We start from the raw sequence: 16,826 nt of genomic DNA, 5'->3' as shown, positions 1-16,826 counted from the left end.
AACATAAGAACAACCCCAGGTTTATTTTCGGTACCGTGGCCAGTCTAACAAAGAGTGAGAGCTCTGTTGAGCCAAACCTTCCTTTAACTAGTTATGACTTCAAGAATTTATTTACAAATAAAATTTTAACCATGATAGAAAAATTTCTGAAAACCTTTCCACAGACATGTCACTATGTGCAGCTACAGCTATAAATGAGACAACGATTAGTTCAACTGTGGAACTGTCTTAAAAACAAAAAGGCACAGATGACCTCTAATTTCCTGCCTCTAAATTCAGAGATCTTAAATAATTTGGTCCATATTAGTGTCTCTGTTGAATCAAGAATTGGGAAAAAAAAGAGGCAAAAGAACATAATTTGAAATCCATCACAATATAGTAACATTTGACTCCAGCAGATTGTTTTGTTTACGGACTGCTGGCTTACTCGTGGTTCCTGGGCTATTTAAAAGCAGAATTTGTGTGTGTGTGTGTGTGTGTGTGTGTGTGTGTGTGTGTGTGTGTGTGTGTGTAACACACTGAAACTGCTCTCTCTCTCGTTCTGTAAGCCCCTGGAAGCTCCACCAGGAGGCGTGGCATCATCAGCTGCTGCTGAGGGTTAGCTGCTAAACCTTTTCTCTTTTTCTTCATTACCTCCAGTGGATTTAAGGACCTGTGTGCTTCACCATCCTCTGACAGATCACAGCACTCCAGTAGCGGTATTTTATTCACTGTCTACCTTCTTTTTTGAGCTGTGCTTGGATTCTTGTCTTATCCTCTACAGTACATGTGACTGATGAATCCTCTGGCTGAATTAAACACTTTCTGGATTTGGACTTACTTTTGCCTGTGATACTTCCTGCCTACTCACCTTCCCTGAGACCCTGGTATTCCTCCCACTTCCTTCCCTGTTTGCAGAGAATTTTACGTGTAACATTACAGCTCACACACTTCCAACAGAGCAGCCACATCAACAGTGAATACAGTCTTTTGCATTTACTGTTAAGTCAATACTACTTAAATGCAATTCAGTGACACAAGCTTGTTGTAGTCAGTTAATATACAGAAATAAAATATTTCAGTTTTAACTTTAAAGGGTGTGCGTTTTTTTTCAATAGTACTTTATCATTTTTCTTCAAACTGGAGCACACAATGGAAGACCGTACGAACTTTTTTACTCCATGGCCAGAGGGTGTAGTTGAAGTGAAAAATATAACTTTCCCCTCATTTCAACATGATTAAATGACTAAAAGTGCTTCAAGGCCAAATAGTAAAGTACAACACTAAGACATGCTTAGATGAGAAATAGAAATTAGTAACACAGAACATATGTAGTTCATATTGCCAAATTCGTCACCCCTCATGACTTTTTAGTGAAGAGACCTAAAGAAACACAAAAGGCACACGAAACTCGGGGAGGCAGTGACAACAGGTTTAATCATGTTTGACAGTCCAAGCTTTTTTTACCTTTTCAAATCCGCTGCACGAACCACTGAAGCAATCCAGGTCAAAACCCGCCTGTCCAAAGCATGTGCATGCAGTTGTAACAATTTAAAGCACTATCTCTTTAAATGTTTGCCAATTTTACCCAATAAATCAGAGTAACACATGCAAACTTAGCCCATACCGTTCAAACCCTCCTCCCCATCTTTTCCACTCTTGGTCCCCATTTTCTCTCTCACTGGCACAGCCCTCCCACTTGTCCTCCTCTCTCTCTCCTCCTTCTCAGAGGACCAGCTCTGTGTCTCTATCTCTGTGCACTTGTCTCTTCAGTCAAGAAGAAACTAAGTGAAGGAAAGAATAGAAGAAAGAGGTTGTTGGAAAACTAAACAAACCAAAACTTTGATTCTGCAACATGCCACAGAAAGGTAAGCTTGCTCACTCTCTCTCTCTCTTAGTCAAGGATGGAGTTGAAAAGTTATCGCGCTATAACGGATAAGGTTGAAGGGTGAGAACCAAGTGCTGATGTAAAAGCATTTTAGCTCGTTAGGTTTGTTTCTTTGCTATTGTTGTTGTTGGAAGAAAGAGAAAATTATCAGAAGCGTTACGCTAACTGGTACAATGCGTGAAATGGCAACATTTATCTTCTAATTGTACTCGGTCCCCCTTTTAATTAAAAATAATTAAATTACCAAAAAACAGAAGAACGAGAAAAAGAGAAGAAAGACGGAACATGTAACGGTGACCAACTTTTCCAAACAAGCCCTTCCCCTCTTTTACTGTAAAAAAACGTCATTATAGACAGAGAGAAGTGTTGTTTTAAGTGTGCGATTTAATTGATTTAAATTTTTAAGATTTTTATTCATTGATTGGTTTTAGGTTTAAACTCCAAAGACATTGATGTGTGTGTGATCGCGGGCCAATGGCCTCTGCACAGGGCCGGATTGCTGTGCTTTGTTCAGGGTTATGTTCTTTCAGACTAAAACAGCCGGGTCAGGAAGAAAAGAGAAAACAAACAAAAAAACTCCTTCTTTTCATAGTTGTGCGGTGCGGTGAGCGACAGGTGATCCCGGCCGCTGTGGACTGAGCCGCTGCTGCCTTCACGCAGGACAAGGTTTCCCCGAACTTTACCGCAGAAAGTAACGAGAGTGTTTTTTTTAAAAAAGCAGGAGCCTTAAACTCTAATTTAACTAATAAACTTAATCCCGCCTTTTCCTTCATTGCGATTGGAATTAAACAATCCAGCAACAAAGTTGTCGGATATTATGGGTATGCTGGATATTCTGTTTAAACCCATAACAAATGGGTTACATATAGGAATATATTTACCATACAATTTCTACCACCCAGAGATTGTTGCGCATCCTCTATTGAACAGTTATTAAATATCAGACTTATAAGGACAAATGAACAGTGGTGAACACCGCTTTCTAACACTTTTACGCACTCCCCGCGTTTCTACCGAGCCTGGGCGTTGTTTGACACTAGACTGGCGATGTTTCATTATATTATAACAATCATATCATCATCGCGATCATAGTGATAATGGTAATAATTGCCATCTTGCTAAAACGATTGTATTTAAACAGTACTGAAGGGTCAAAATAAAACACACGAACTTCATCACCATTTGTAGCCACTTGTTGTCTGTAAAGACGGCATCTAAAATATGCAGGAGGTATCCTTCCTTTAGCATTTTTAAACAAACAAACGAAAAACAAACAAATAAAATCCCCCAAACCCTAAAACGACAGAATGTGGACACTAACCATTAAAGTTACTCTCGTCAGTTTATTTAAACCTATCCACGATCACACTGTGGGAGAAGACCTTTGCTTTTTATTTGAATGTTTTTTTTTCTTTTTAGGCCTCGACTCAAAATCCCTGTTTGGAAAACGGAGCACATTTAAAAATACGTCACCTCAGAAATTATTTCAAAGTCTACCGTTTGCTGTCATTGTACTCTCATGCTGTTTTGACTGAGATGATTTTGAAATCCACAGGCAGTTTACGATAAATATTTTCTTAATTGATGATCTAATTAAGTCAGTCGTTAATGAACATCTTAATCAAATTGAAGCCAATTAAACGCATGATTAATCAGGCCGGAATAAATTCATCCAGCGTGCGAATTCAGAACATATTATTTTTGTGTGTGTGTCTAAAGAATGAGAGCGAAGTGGGGCTGCTGCCATATGTTGTACTGGGGACAGGAGGATTAAGACACGTGTCTGCTCTGTGCACCTGAGTCACATCTGATACTTTGTTCATTTGACGGAAGCGAGAAAATGCCTCCGTCTTTATGATGAAAAACTAGAATAGAAGGCGTTCTTTTTACATTTCATGTTCCACGTTAATATTTTCAATTAGAAGCTAACCGAATACCGTCAGTTAGTTATATATATGTGTAACACACAGGCTACTCATCTACCCAATTCAATTCAATTTATATAGCTCCAAATCACAACAACAGTTGCCTCAAAGACCCTACAATAATACAAAACTAACCAAATAACAACCAAACTACCAGCACTAAATACCAAATTATATTCAGATGTACAAAGTACAAAGTATAGATCCACAGTATGACAGTGTATGTGTTCCCTGGTGACCTAAAAGACCTTGATCGTGAACACACTGCTTAATTATGAGCTACCAAAAAGTCCAGCCTCTTGATACTTTGCTAAATGAAGTGGGAACAGATTCCAGTAAAAAGTTATTTCTGTGGTCTCTTGTAACTGATGTGGCCTAAAGCTTTAAGTCGTACCGGTCAAGAGCTATATGGAAACGCTGTATATATAATAAAATACACACACACACACACACACACACACACACACACACACACACACACACACACACACACACACACACACACACACTCCTGATTTCAAATTTTCAAATTGAAATGCTTCTCTGTCTCTCTCTCCCCGTCTGTCTCTCATATCCACGCAGTGAATGCAGCTGAATGAAACTTTTATATTGTCATCACTGCGTCCAACAGAACTCTTTTATGTCAGTTGTACTGGTCAAATTGGGCTCCCCGCTGCGTTTTTGTGTCGCGAGTTTTTTAACGAGCCGCAGCTAACGAGGCGACGACACTAAAACCCCGCGGACACACAAAGCCCGGCGGGTATTTACCGAGCTGAGCCGCCGCTCCGCTCCTCCGGCTCTTTGTCTTCTTTCACTGGGAGAAAAGCCCGAGTTATAGCGGGAACAAGGTGCCACAGTCGGCATGTGTATGCGTTTGTTCTTGTGTGGAGCTGCTTAATGTTCATTATGCAGGTTGTTAATGACAAGCGCTTAAGAGAAAGCTGCTTTGAAGCCTTTCTTGGTTAGGTTTTTCTCAACTTAACCTAATAGGGCTGTGATTTTGAGAACAGGGGTGTCATGTGTTTCTCTACACGTGAATCACAAAAAACTGCTCCTATTGCTCTGCCTAATCATGCTTTCATAATGGTGACTTATTTATTGAATGATTGATGAGGGGCTCTCTACTAAAGATGAAAACAATTCATATCTATATATATTTCAGCAGGACGAAATTACTCGAAATTATGTTGAAACGGCACAAAATAAAGGATTTTTGTGCAAAACTTTGTATCTTGTGACAGAATACTATGATCTCATTTAGTTGTAACACAAGTCTGAATTGACATTTTTCTATAATTTATTTTTAGATTATTATTTATATATTTTGACTATTATTTTATTATGATCCACATGTAATTCCAATAATGAAGAATAAAATATGAAACAAAGCTGAAAAAATAGTTTGTCACTTAGACAGCTCAGTGGTTAGGCTATTTGGCTAGCTAGGCTATTTTCTGTATTTAATTAAATAGTCACATTTTCCCCCAAAAGAAATATTTTCGTCCTGTAAATTTATAGTATTGCTGGAGATATTTTCTTAAAAACAAAAAAAGAAACTTGAGAAAAAGATATTATTGGGTGTTTTTGCTTGATCCTTGTCTGTGGTACAATTACTTCTCACTCCTACTTTCTACATGACTAGACCTATTTCTTTGGAGCCATATAGTTTTTCTTACTAGTTTTAAAACATGTATGCAAGAAAATATAATAAATGGTCAGTCAGGTAATTAAAAAAAGAAGTATAGAGAAGGATTCTTTGTACATTTTAAATCATGTCATTCCATAAATCTTGAGTTTGAGCGCTCATATGTGCATTACTACCAACCATAGGATAGCTAGTCCACCATCCAGACAAGGTCTTTTTTTCAGTTTTATCTAATCTTCACCCCTATAAAGATCTTAAAAACAACATAGTCAGTAATCTTCTATATTGTTGCATAAAGTTAATGATGCAAATCTGACCTTTAGAGATTCAGGTTATTCTTTCTTGCAATTCACTATCCAGGTAGAGGCATGTGTAGTACGCTGTTTCTCACATCTTCTCTGTTTGTGCAGATTACAGAAGTCAAACAAGCTGGGAGAGTGGTGTGGCCTCCATGATGCAAAACAGTAAGTTTCTTCTCAAAAGTATATGTTGTTCTTATTCATTTTTAATGTTACTTTATCAAAAAAAAAAAAAAAAATCAGGTCTGGTGTTATCAAGGGTTATAGCGCTATACATACATGTAGAAATCTCTAACCTCTACAATCATTTAAAATGTTTAAGTCACTGACTGTAATTCTGTCACACTGGAAATGCTTATGTTGTAATAATAACTTATGTTGTAATAATAACTTATGTTGTAAAACAGTTTGATCACATTAAATGACAATTCTGGTTTATTGCTTTGTGGTTTTTCTATAGCATCAGTGTACCTGGCAACAATATGAAAAAAAGTTGATCGTTGATGTGGAACAGCTTTATGAGTCCTTATAGTGACTTTCAGCTTATTGTTTTTCTTGTAATCAGCTTTTTCTGGCAGAAAACTTTAAAAACGACTATATCTGTCCATCGTGAAAGAGCAGACAGAAACAGAGTCAGATCTGAATGAATGTTAGCCTCACATTCACTAAGTGGTCAGAAATCTGACTCCAAATAATTCATAATGTCATCGGCACGCGTGCCGGACATGTAAATAGCAAAGCTGCCTCATGAAATGCACATTCCCACACACACCAAATATAAAGGAAAACATTTTCAAAATAAAATAGCTTAATATTTGAAAGTCTGTATACGTGATGTAGTGAAGAGATTATCTACCAGACCTGCTGCGCAAATGTGGTTTCAGCTACTCTTAGTTCATCATCTAATTAAGTTTTTTCTTCTATTTTATTTTTTAAGCTTACTTTTCTTTAACTTTATTTTCCAAGTGATCAAAAAAGAAATATTTAATGACAGGTTTGGAAGGTCATGAATGGACGACGGTAAGATTAAAAACAGTCAGATAAAAGCAAATGACAGAAATTAAAAACATTTAAAAACAGAATATTATTACTAAATGTCTGAATGGTTGCTTTTATTATTAGATCCTTAAAATGACTAATATTTATTTGCTTAGATCATTAATGCCTTAAGATTTATTGATGACTGATTAGCATACAGTAGTCAACATAATTCAGTGTGCAGTATGACCTATGAACACACGTCTGAACCCGACAACTCATTAAAAATAAAAAATCCAAACGGAAGACGACTTTGATTTATTAGGTCTAAGAGTTACTTCTAAACAGAATTCTTTAAACTTGAAACTAAATAGGAAACAAGTGAAAGACAAAAAAGTCACAATTGAGAACAAAGATTATCACTATACAGTGGTAATTGCAAAGATTGCTGTATAAAACTGCATATAAAAATGAATTGTTCACTTATTAATTGTGGGATCAGTCGTGTGTTTCTGAAGTCTCAGACAAATTCTGGATTTTAAAATTGAACATGATGATGATATTTGGGCAAGAGTGTGAATCTGAGCTTCTAGCTCAGGAAAGCTAACTACGTACATTCGTTATTCACTGTGTTATTAATTCGAATGCTAATTTCAGTTACAGGGCAACATATCCTTTCGGTGAAACTTAACCTTTCATCGTTTGTTTCACTAAGAAAAACAAAGCATTAAAAGACTTTTACGTGCAGCACACTTAACAACAGCCATAGCACTTATGAACTCTGATAATGAATATTTGTTTAATAGTGTATAAGTAATAAAGGAATGAAAAAAAAAAACAGCCATAAGATGTGGGATTCAGGTAATAAGCTGCAGAATCATGCTGTTGCTGTTACCAGATTCATGTTATGTGCACGGGAAGAGGCCAGTTATAAGTCAGTTTCTTTATGAAGATGACAACTGACAGTTTTGCTCCTCTACAGAATTATGTTGGATGTGTTATTAGAACAACTTAAAATAAGTTTAAATAAGTTGCTGTTACCACAATTACAGGTGTTACCAAATCATCAAGGAATGAAATGTTCAATATTTGAACTTATGTCAACTGAATAGAATTTTTACTGTAACATTTGCCCTTTTGTGGCTCATTGGCTTGTCATTCCTCCAGCCTTTCACTCGAGATGCTGGACTGAGACATGGCTGAGACAGCCTCATTCTTTACATCAGCTTTGCGTAGTCTGACCTGCATCCCCTCCCTTCACACCTTACATTGTCTTGATGTCATATGAATGTTGTCTTCTGGTTTGTCTATAAATGTTAACAGTTTGCATTTGTTTGGCACTTTTCATATATCACCTCTAAATGTATAGGCGGTCCATAGATATATTCCTGCACTATAAAAAAATCTCTGTTTCTCCCACTTGTTCTCTGTGGTAAAAGGTGCAAATGTGCACACTTCAGGAGACAGTTTGCGTTTGGCCCAATATAAAACTAAGAGCAAGTACAAGTGAGAAGAGGCCAAACCTTGAAAGCAGCTCAGTATGTTCCCCTGGATACCTTTAAGTGTTTTTTATCTATCATGCACACACTTCAGTACCCTGCCACTCATCTGGAACTGTAACACTGACCTTCCTATTGGCAGACCTGCTCTACCGCTGTTGCTGTGTGGTTTGGAGGTTTTAGATAATCGATTTTCCAAAACACTGGTCATGAGAAGCTAAAACCTAGCTAGCTTTGTCACAGTTACCATCGCTGGAAAGTGTAACTACGTAGATGAGCCTTGAGTGATCTTAGCAAAGTACACAATAATACAAACTAGCAGTTTAGTGGTGTGGTGATTAGTGCTGTTGCCTCAAACATTGACTTTAGGAAGCTCCTTAGTTCAAGCCTAGGCTGGGGCCTTTGTGTTAGGTTTTACTGGCACTTGCATGGCTTTTCTCTGGGCAGTATAAAAATATGTATGGGTTATCTGCTTATTCTAAACTGTGAGTGTCATTTGTTGTGTCTGTCAGCCCTGTGACAGTCCAGCGTGTGTTTGAACTCTAGCCGTAAGACAGCTAGGATAGGCACCTGTGAGCCATAACTGGATAAGTAGGAAAAAATAGATGCATTACACAGCTTTATCAAGCCGTTTCTTTTGTAAGAGAAACTAAATCTTAACCGCGCTGCTGTTACAACATCAAACATTTATGTTTAAAGGCAACAACAAACAATATTTTTCCTGTTACTAGAATGTTTGATGGGAAACAGCTGTGCTGTGTAGACACTGAACAACGGAAGGTTTGAATGAACCATATTCTTGTTTTATTTGAAGATCTTTGTCAATGAAAGCACTACACTGTTAAAGTGAAAGTTAATTGAAGTCAGGTTCAGTGTGAAAGAGCTGATTTAATGTGAAAGCTGCTGATCTCTTCCCAAGAGCCCACCTGCTCTTGTTTTGTGTGTGTGTGTGTGTGTGTGTGAGAGAGAGAGAGAGAGAGAGAGAGAGAGAGAGAGGTCCAAATTGACTCCATATGTCTGTCTATTAATTGTGTGTCAAGAGAGGAAGGCCTGAGTGTTTTCCCTGGGGAAGTGGGACTGTGATTAACATTTTTCAGTGAAACTATCAACCCCAAAACACAAAGTGAACATGATGTGAGGCAGCATGAAGGACAATTAGAAATAATGCAGTCTCACACCTAAAGTCCGCAGTAACCTCTGTGGAGGCCGTGATTCTTTCTATAATTTAATTAAGCAGAAGAGCTGTTCAAAGCCAAAGCTTTGACAGTGCGAGGTTTTGTGGAGCACAAACCTTTTGTGATCCACTTGATCCACTTGTTTTTCTAGCTGAGAAGCTCTCCTGCAATAGAGGAGAAGACTGGGGTCTTCTCTGTTGTCTGCATGCAACTAAATGAACAGACAGCTTTTTGAATTGCACAGCTGATTATTTTATTAATCATTATTTAAAGACAAATGCAGAGACATGCAGAGACCAGAGTAGCATTTGCTGGTTGCAGGTTACTGCAACAGCTACTGCAGCCACCCATCATTACTTTTCATTGGTATATATGAAATATATAGAAACAGGATGTCTGACTTCTCACATAGAGAATAGCTGAGGTAATTTTTTTTCTTTCTTTTATACACTGGGTGTGATTTGGCAGGTGAGGAAGGTGGGATCCCCCTCACCCATCTCCACCCTGCAGGCCTACATGTCCCTACCGCTGCTATATGCTGCTGGCTGGATGGACGGATAGATAGAGGGATGACATTAGTAATAAAGAAACAAAACTCTAACAGAGTATATGTTTGTGCATCTAAATGACTTCTGCAAAAAAACAACAACCTTGCTTTATCTTTGTTTGTGTGTGTGTCTTTGTGTATTGGATGGTTGTCTGATTTATTAATCCATGAGGATTTAAAAAAAATCTGCAATATGCTTCCCCCCTCACAGCCATTAATACACAATAGACAATTGAATCAGCATAAATCTCTACTTAACCCCAAGAGTGTCACGGCACAGCATGTGTCAGCTCCCGCCGCTGAAACATTTCAGACCTGCAACATGTTAAAAGTGTTTTCTGCTTCATTCAAACTTACTTTACAAAGGAGACTGGAGGTTGGACTCCAACCTAAGCTGCTGCAGTTCAGGAATAATAAGGATGATCACATACAGCTATTGCTATAGATCAATGAATGTGAGCACATCAGAAATAGATACAGAGTAATACTCAAAAAGTGCAACAGCAGATGTGTGTTGTTTTCACCTGTGAGTCTTTATGTGTGTATGCTTGTTTCATCGTGGTAATCCTGAAGGAAACTTCAGTACTTTAGCAAATGCTGTAGTTATTATCTGTGTACAAATAAAGTACTCCTTTGTTCACTAAAACAAAAGTAATTAAGCATACAATTTCCAGGTAACTGTAACTGGATGAAAAGTGTAATGACAAACCTGTGACCACCACAGCTTTCTTGTATCTAATGCAAAATTATGCACTATAATTTCAATTTTGTTTAACCCAATATTGAATGAAAATGTGGCCCCCAGTCTGGAGGAATTTGAAAAGGTGGTGAATTTAATGTCACATCAATGATCCCAAACATTCGAATACATGGAAACATTATGAAAAAAACAAAAAACAAAAAACAAAAAACAAAAACAAAACAAAAAAAAACATAATTTCATTGTACATGTACAATGACAATAAAGGGCTATTCTATTTTATTATAACTTGACTGAAAAAAGAGCTTTCAATCATTTTAAAGAAGAAGTGCAGCAACAAAAGGCCTGGGTCAAAGAAGGCTAAAACAAAACATGTTTAACGCATGGAAGAACATCAGAACATAGTTGTTTATTTAACTGATGACAGAAAAAAGACAGATAACATTTGGAAATGCTAGACATTACTATATGCTGTACATGCAATAACTAAAATATATAAGGATACCGCAAAAAACACAGTGTCGGAGGAAATCTTTCTATTTATGTTCTCATGTTTCGGGTTGGTTTTCCTGCCCTTTTCATCCACTTGTTTCATTAGTGCTGCTTTTTTTTATTACTTTGGGCCTCTGCTGTTATAGAGTAAAATAAGAGTAAATAATACAGTAAATAAGTTGCTGAAAACCTTTGTGTGTGTGTGTGTGTGTGTGTGTGTGTGTGTGTGTGTGTGTGTGTGTGTGTGTGTGTGCACGTGCATGTGGGTATGGTGGGTATGTGGGTATATCTGTGTAGGCCACAGTGGAGTAAACCAGCTGGGAGGTGTGTTTGTGAATGGGAGACCTTTACCTGACTCTACCAGGCAGAAGATAGTGGAGCTGGCACACAGCGGTGCTCGACCATGTGACATATCCAGAATACTGCAGGTATTGCAAGGTGGTTACAACACCACAAAAATATCCATCACATGTCATACAGAAAAATGCAAATTCTTGCTAGACATTGTGAACAAATAAAAAATAGAGAAGTATTTTTTTCTTTTCTTTTCTTTTCTTTTTTTACTGGCAATATATAATTGTTCCAAAGATTGTCTAACAAAGATGTGTGTTATTATGTTGCCCAGGTGTCTAATGGCTGTGTGAGTAAGATCTTAGGCCGGTATTATGAGACAGGTTCAATCCGTCCACGGGCCATAGGTGGGAGTAAACCCAGAGTGGCCACTCCAGAGGTGGTGGGAAGAATTGCTCAGTACAAGAGAGAGTGTCCATCCATTTTTGCCTGGGAGATCAGAGACCGACTGCTTGCAGAGGGAGTCTGCACCAACGACAATATACCCAGTGTAAGACCCTTCTGTTTTTCAGCAAAGTCATGTAATTAAAAATCTTTCCATGACAAGGTAGACTAATCATTAAAACCCCCTTCACCATATTTAATTAGATATTTCATGTAAATTTTGAGTTTACTTTTATTTGTATAGAAACAAATGACAAAAATAATTGTCGCAGGGTGCTTGTGAGTTGTTTTATGAGACGATATCTATTGCGGTGACATGCTGCAAGTGGGGTTGCTACATATAGAAGCATTATTGTCTTTAAAAGTGTCTTTAAAACAACACTTCACTCAAATAATAAACCTGATCTGACTGTGGACAGCCACTGTATTTACTCATTGTTAAGTCATATTGTTAACAGTCCAACAGAAAACTATAGGAGGCTGTAGCAAATTCTCCCAGTAACCACAGAGAGGGGAGATTTTAACTACACAAACGGCTCCAGCACACAGGAACAATGTTTACTCCTCCAAACAGCCCAGCTCTGAAGCTTTACTGCTTCTGTGCTTCACTCTGTTCATCCTCCAGCCCCATGCCTACAGTATGGAGAGAGAGAATGATTATCAAATGCACACCAGATGTGCCACTCTCCCCATCCTGCTCCACCTCTCCCTCTTGCAGCCGAGCCTCATACCCCACCACCTGACTTAACCCACTTAACTTACCCCACCACCACCACTATTTACTACACTGTAGCACATTTACAATCAACAGTGCACCAGACTCACAAGCATTTATTTTGTACCCTGCTATAGTGGGTTCACATTCTGACATTTTCCTGCTGATGTAAACAGATAAATCAATAGACTGAATATGGAGCAGTGGGCAGTCGACCCCACACACCCAATGAGACATAAATGCCCACTAGGCCTTAGTTTGAAGCACTGGTCTGCAAGATAACAGGGAGAAAGAAGGTTGGGGTGTTTCACCCTCTCAAATGCCATCTGGAACCAGTCCGCCCATTGGACCAGATGTGAGACACCTTTCTGGGTGGGTCAGAGGGGCCTGCGAAGTTTGGGATAAACCTCCCCATAGTAAACAGCTAACCCCAAAAACTGATGTACCTCTCTTTGATCTTCATCTGTGGGCAGGTTGTAATGTGCACTTGCCTGCTGCAAAAGTGGTAATCCAGATACTACACCTCTCTCTGCACACTTCTTTGGGTTGGTAGTGACTCCAAACTGCAACAAGGACTCCAGCACTGCAGCTACCTGCTGCATATGCTCAACCCAGGTGTTGCAGTGTATGATCATGTCATCCAGGTAGGAGGCAACATATCCAACATGGGAGGCACCCAACCAGAAGGCATTGGAAGATGGCTGGAGCACCAAACAAGCAAACAAAAGCGAGTATGACAAATTGGTGCACAGTGGAGAAGGCATTATTCGCTTGGTCTCTGGAGATAAGGGAATCTGCCAGTAGTGTTAAATTCCGAGTGCCTAACCAGTCCAGGAGCTCACTCAGCCAGGGCATGGGATTAGATATCACCTTAGTCCATCGAGAATCTGGTTCTCCCCTCCATCTCCAGCATGTCTTTCAATTCTTTTAGAATTACTTTTCATCTCTGTTCTGACAACCTACAGAGTAGTGACTGAACCATCATTCCCAGGGAAGTCTCACCATGATGCTGTATGAGATTAATGTGACCTGGCAGAGAGGTGCTGTGTTGTGCTTGAGACGGAAGGGATTTCCTCCATGGTGCTGGAATCGGATATGTAGCCTTCTGCCCACAGCCTGCTGCTGCGTGGTCCCCTGCATGGATTCATCTGTGACCGCTGCCTTCAAGCTTCCTAGTGACTTATCCTCTTCACCCAGTCTGCTGTTTCTATTGACAGTCCATCCACAAACTGCTCCAAGACCACCATTTCCCACAGCTGCTGGTCTCTAGTTGCATCTCTCAGTTACAACCACCATGTGGCTGTGTTTTTCAGCTCCTGTGTGTAAATGAATGAGGAATGAACAGTCCCCACTGCAGTGCCTCTCAACTGGCAGTGATGATCTTTGGGGGGCCAGTTCAGTTCACTTTCCAGATGACTGGAACCCAATTTCCATACAATTTGAGCACTCAAAGTGCTTTTCTTATGACAAGCCTCATTTACACATACATTCATACAGTGCTTTTTTCTAATCCTAAGTACTTTTAATGATCATACACTCAAACTTAGATGGATGCATCTTGGACAAGATCAGGGTTCAGTATCTTTCACAAGGATGTTTTTGAACTGCAGGTTGGATCAAACCACCCGCCTTCTGAATAGCAGACTGATCTCACGTTACCTCCTGAGTCACAGCCGCCCTGAAGCAAGTAGGAAGTGCACAGCCAACTCCTCTGCCAGCATCTGTGCCATATCAGCTGCTTGCTGCACTAGCTGTGATTCCAACATTTCTCCTACTGTTTGCAGTCTAGCAGCGTACCTCAATAACCACAGAGAGAGGAGATTTTAATTACACAAACACTTCTTTATTATCAAGCAAGGAGGAATCATTACTTCTGGCCCTGCACAAGTGCTACATCCTCAACCCACCAATGACAACAATATACAACTAAAGTGTGTCTTATGTAATTATGTTGTTGTGTTTGTCACCAGGTTTCATCAATAAATCGAGTGCTTAGGAATTTGGCTAGTGACAAGCAACCAATGGGCACAGTGGGAGCTGAAGGGATGTTTGACAAACTCAAGATGCTCAATGCACAAAGCAGCTGGGGAGGACGCTCAGGATGGTATCCTGGGACAGCACTCTCTGCCACTGGTGAGACATTAACTCAAAGTAACACTGCGATTCTTCTTCACTAATTCGTTCACAGAAGAGACGATTTCTAATTTTACAAAAACCAAATGTTTTGAATTGGTGTTAAATTTTGGTGGGCTCATGTGAATTGTAGCCATATCTGACATGTGACCAGTGCGGTGTTCTGCTGCTTTAGCCCATTTGATTCAAGCTGTGAGTTTCAAGTTGTGAGTTAGGAGATGCGCTACTGCATATATTGGTTAAAAGGACTGGTTATCTGAGTTACTGTTTGTCTGGCCATTCTCTGTTGACCTCTGGCATCAATAAGCATTTTCACTCCATGAACTGTTGTCTGCTGTCTACAGATGGTTGTGTGGGACATCCTAATAAAGTAGAGGTTTCGGAAAACTCAGAACAGCAATGAAGCAATAAAGTGACCTGGAAATGTATACTAATAGTAGAAGGACAACAAAATCAACAGTTCCCAAAAGCGCGAGTAATATTGAAATATCAATAACCAAGTTTCCACACCTACATTATGCAATCACAACTGAGCAAACTCAATTGTGATTAGCAGTATGCTCCAAAGGTTATGAGGGCTTCAATTTGAAATGAATTGTTCTAACTCATGTGCTGTGAATTATTTTCTTACTGTTTTCATACTTCACATTTTCACCATCCATTCATGCTGTCAGTCATTTAGCTTATAGCTGTTATCTTGCATTCAATATTGTCTCTTCTTCTCTTCACACATTTTCAATGTAATATCTTCATATAAAGCAGGTAAAAGACACCATTTTAGAAATTACAGGGCTGTTTGTTTGCTCTCTCAGTTCTCCAAGAAACTGCAAAACATTTTGCAAAGAGAGTAGACGGCTTCATGAAACAGATCAACATCTTTGGCATTACAGAATGAAGATATATCTCAAACCATCTGCTCATATGAATAAGCAACATGTAGAGTCTCAAACACAATGAAATGTATGTTATTATTTTTTGAGATTACAGTAGTTTTTATAGTAATAGTTCTAACCAGAGGTGGGACCAAGTCATTGTTTTGCAAGTCTCAAGTAAGTCTCAAGTCTTTATCCTCAACTCAAGTCTCAAGTCACTTGTGTAAAAGTCCGAGTTAAGTCACAAGTCTGAAACTTTGAATTTCCAGTCCTTTCGAGTCTTTAAAAAAAAGGGGGGGAAAGCATGTTGCAGTTATATGCTAAATGTAAATATTAGACCATGTCGTTTTAAAATCTGTGTTTTTCTCAACACATGACGAAATAGTAAACTTAGAAAATATACACAAATTGTGAAATTGCACCTCTATAAAATGCAGCTCAATTAAACCTAGCTCCAAGAATAATTTTCAACGACAGTTCTGAGATAAGCTGCATGTTATTCTTGGATGCGCTCGTAGGACCGGCTTTAAAATAGCATGACAAAAATATCACATTAAAGTTAGTTGACATCACAAAGTTAGATGAAGTCAGCTATCTCATCGTAGCAAAAGAGAAGCACCACCTACCTTTCTTTATGGAACTTCAACTGTTGGACAAAGTTGGAAGTTGTTCCATCTCTGTCTGTGATTCTCTTCTTGGATGTTTTGCATATTGCATTTCGTTTGTTTGTTGACTACTTCATAGTTTATGTACCTGAAAAAAATAACTCCTTGCAGCATTTTTGAGCGTTTTTTTTTTTCTTCTTAAAAAAAAATCTGGTTAATTAGATTGGCTGTGCTACAGCTCACGCACACATACGTACGGAGTGTGGTTTGAATAAATGAATGAATGAATTGAATTAATGGTGCACACTTTCTACATAATATTCTATCCATCTATCTAGACACAGATTCCTTAACGTCAACAAATTTCATTCAAAACGCTCACCGAAGAAATCATTTCTCATCCAATGACAGCATATCGCCCCGATTTATTAACTGGTGTATTTACTCTAATACGGGTTTCCTTTTTTGTGTTATTTCAATGTCACTATTTAAACTACACTAAAAGTGCTGAAATGCTTTCTGGGCATTTTACTTCATTGTAAATTCATGCAGTTCCCCATTTTATGTTTTATCCAAACACACAAAGAAGTTATCAACTTTGACCCAATGTGCTGCCACAGTGCTGTGCTATACTGCTTT

General features: G+C 38.7%; 1 protein-coding gene across 1 annotated transcript in view; it reads left to right on the top strand.

Annotated features, from left to right (window-relative positions):
* The first annotated feature begins 1,412 nt into the window (after positions 1-1,412).
* Positions 1,413-16,826, top strand: part of LOC309711191 (paired box protein Pax-6-like) — a 30,255-nt gene continuing 14,841 nt past the window's right edge. Inside the window, exons 1-5 of the mRNA XM_082541319.1 lie at positions 1,413-1,847; positions 5,848-5,901; positions 11,425-11,555; positions 11,753-11,968; positions 14,548-14,710. Coding sequence (XP_082397445.1) covers positions 1,835-1,847; positions 5,848-5,901; positions 11,425-11,555; positions 11,753-11,968; positions 14,548-14,710 — 577 coding nt within the window. The 5' untranslated portion in view covers positions 1,413-1,834. The remainder of the gene's footprint in view (positions 1,848-5,847; positions 5,902-11,424; positions 11,556-11,752; positions 11,969-14,547; positions 14,711-16,826) is intronic.

Source organism: Aulonocara stuartgranti, assembly GCF_965226115.1.
Source record: "Aulonocara stuartgranti genome assembly, chromosome: 7".
NCBI lineage: Eukaryota > Metazoa > Chordata > Actinopteri > Cichliformes > Cichlidae > Aulonocara > Aulonocara stuartgranti.
This window is presented reverse-complemented; position numbering and strand designations above follow the sequence as displayed.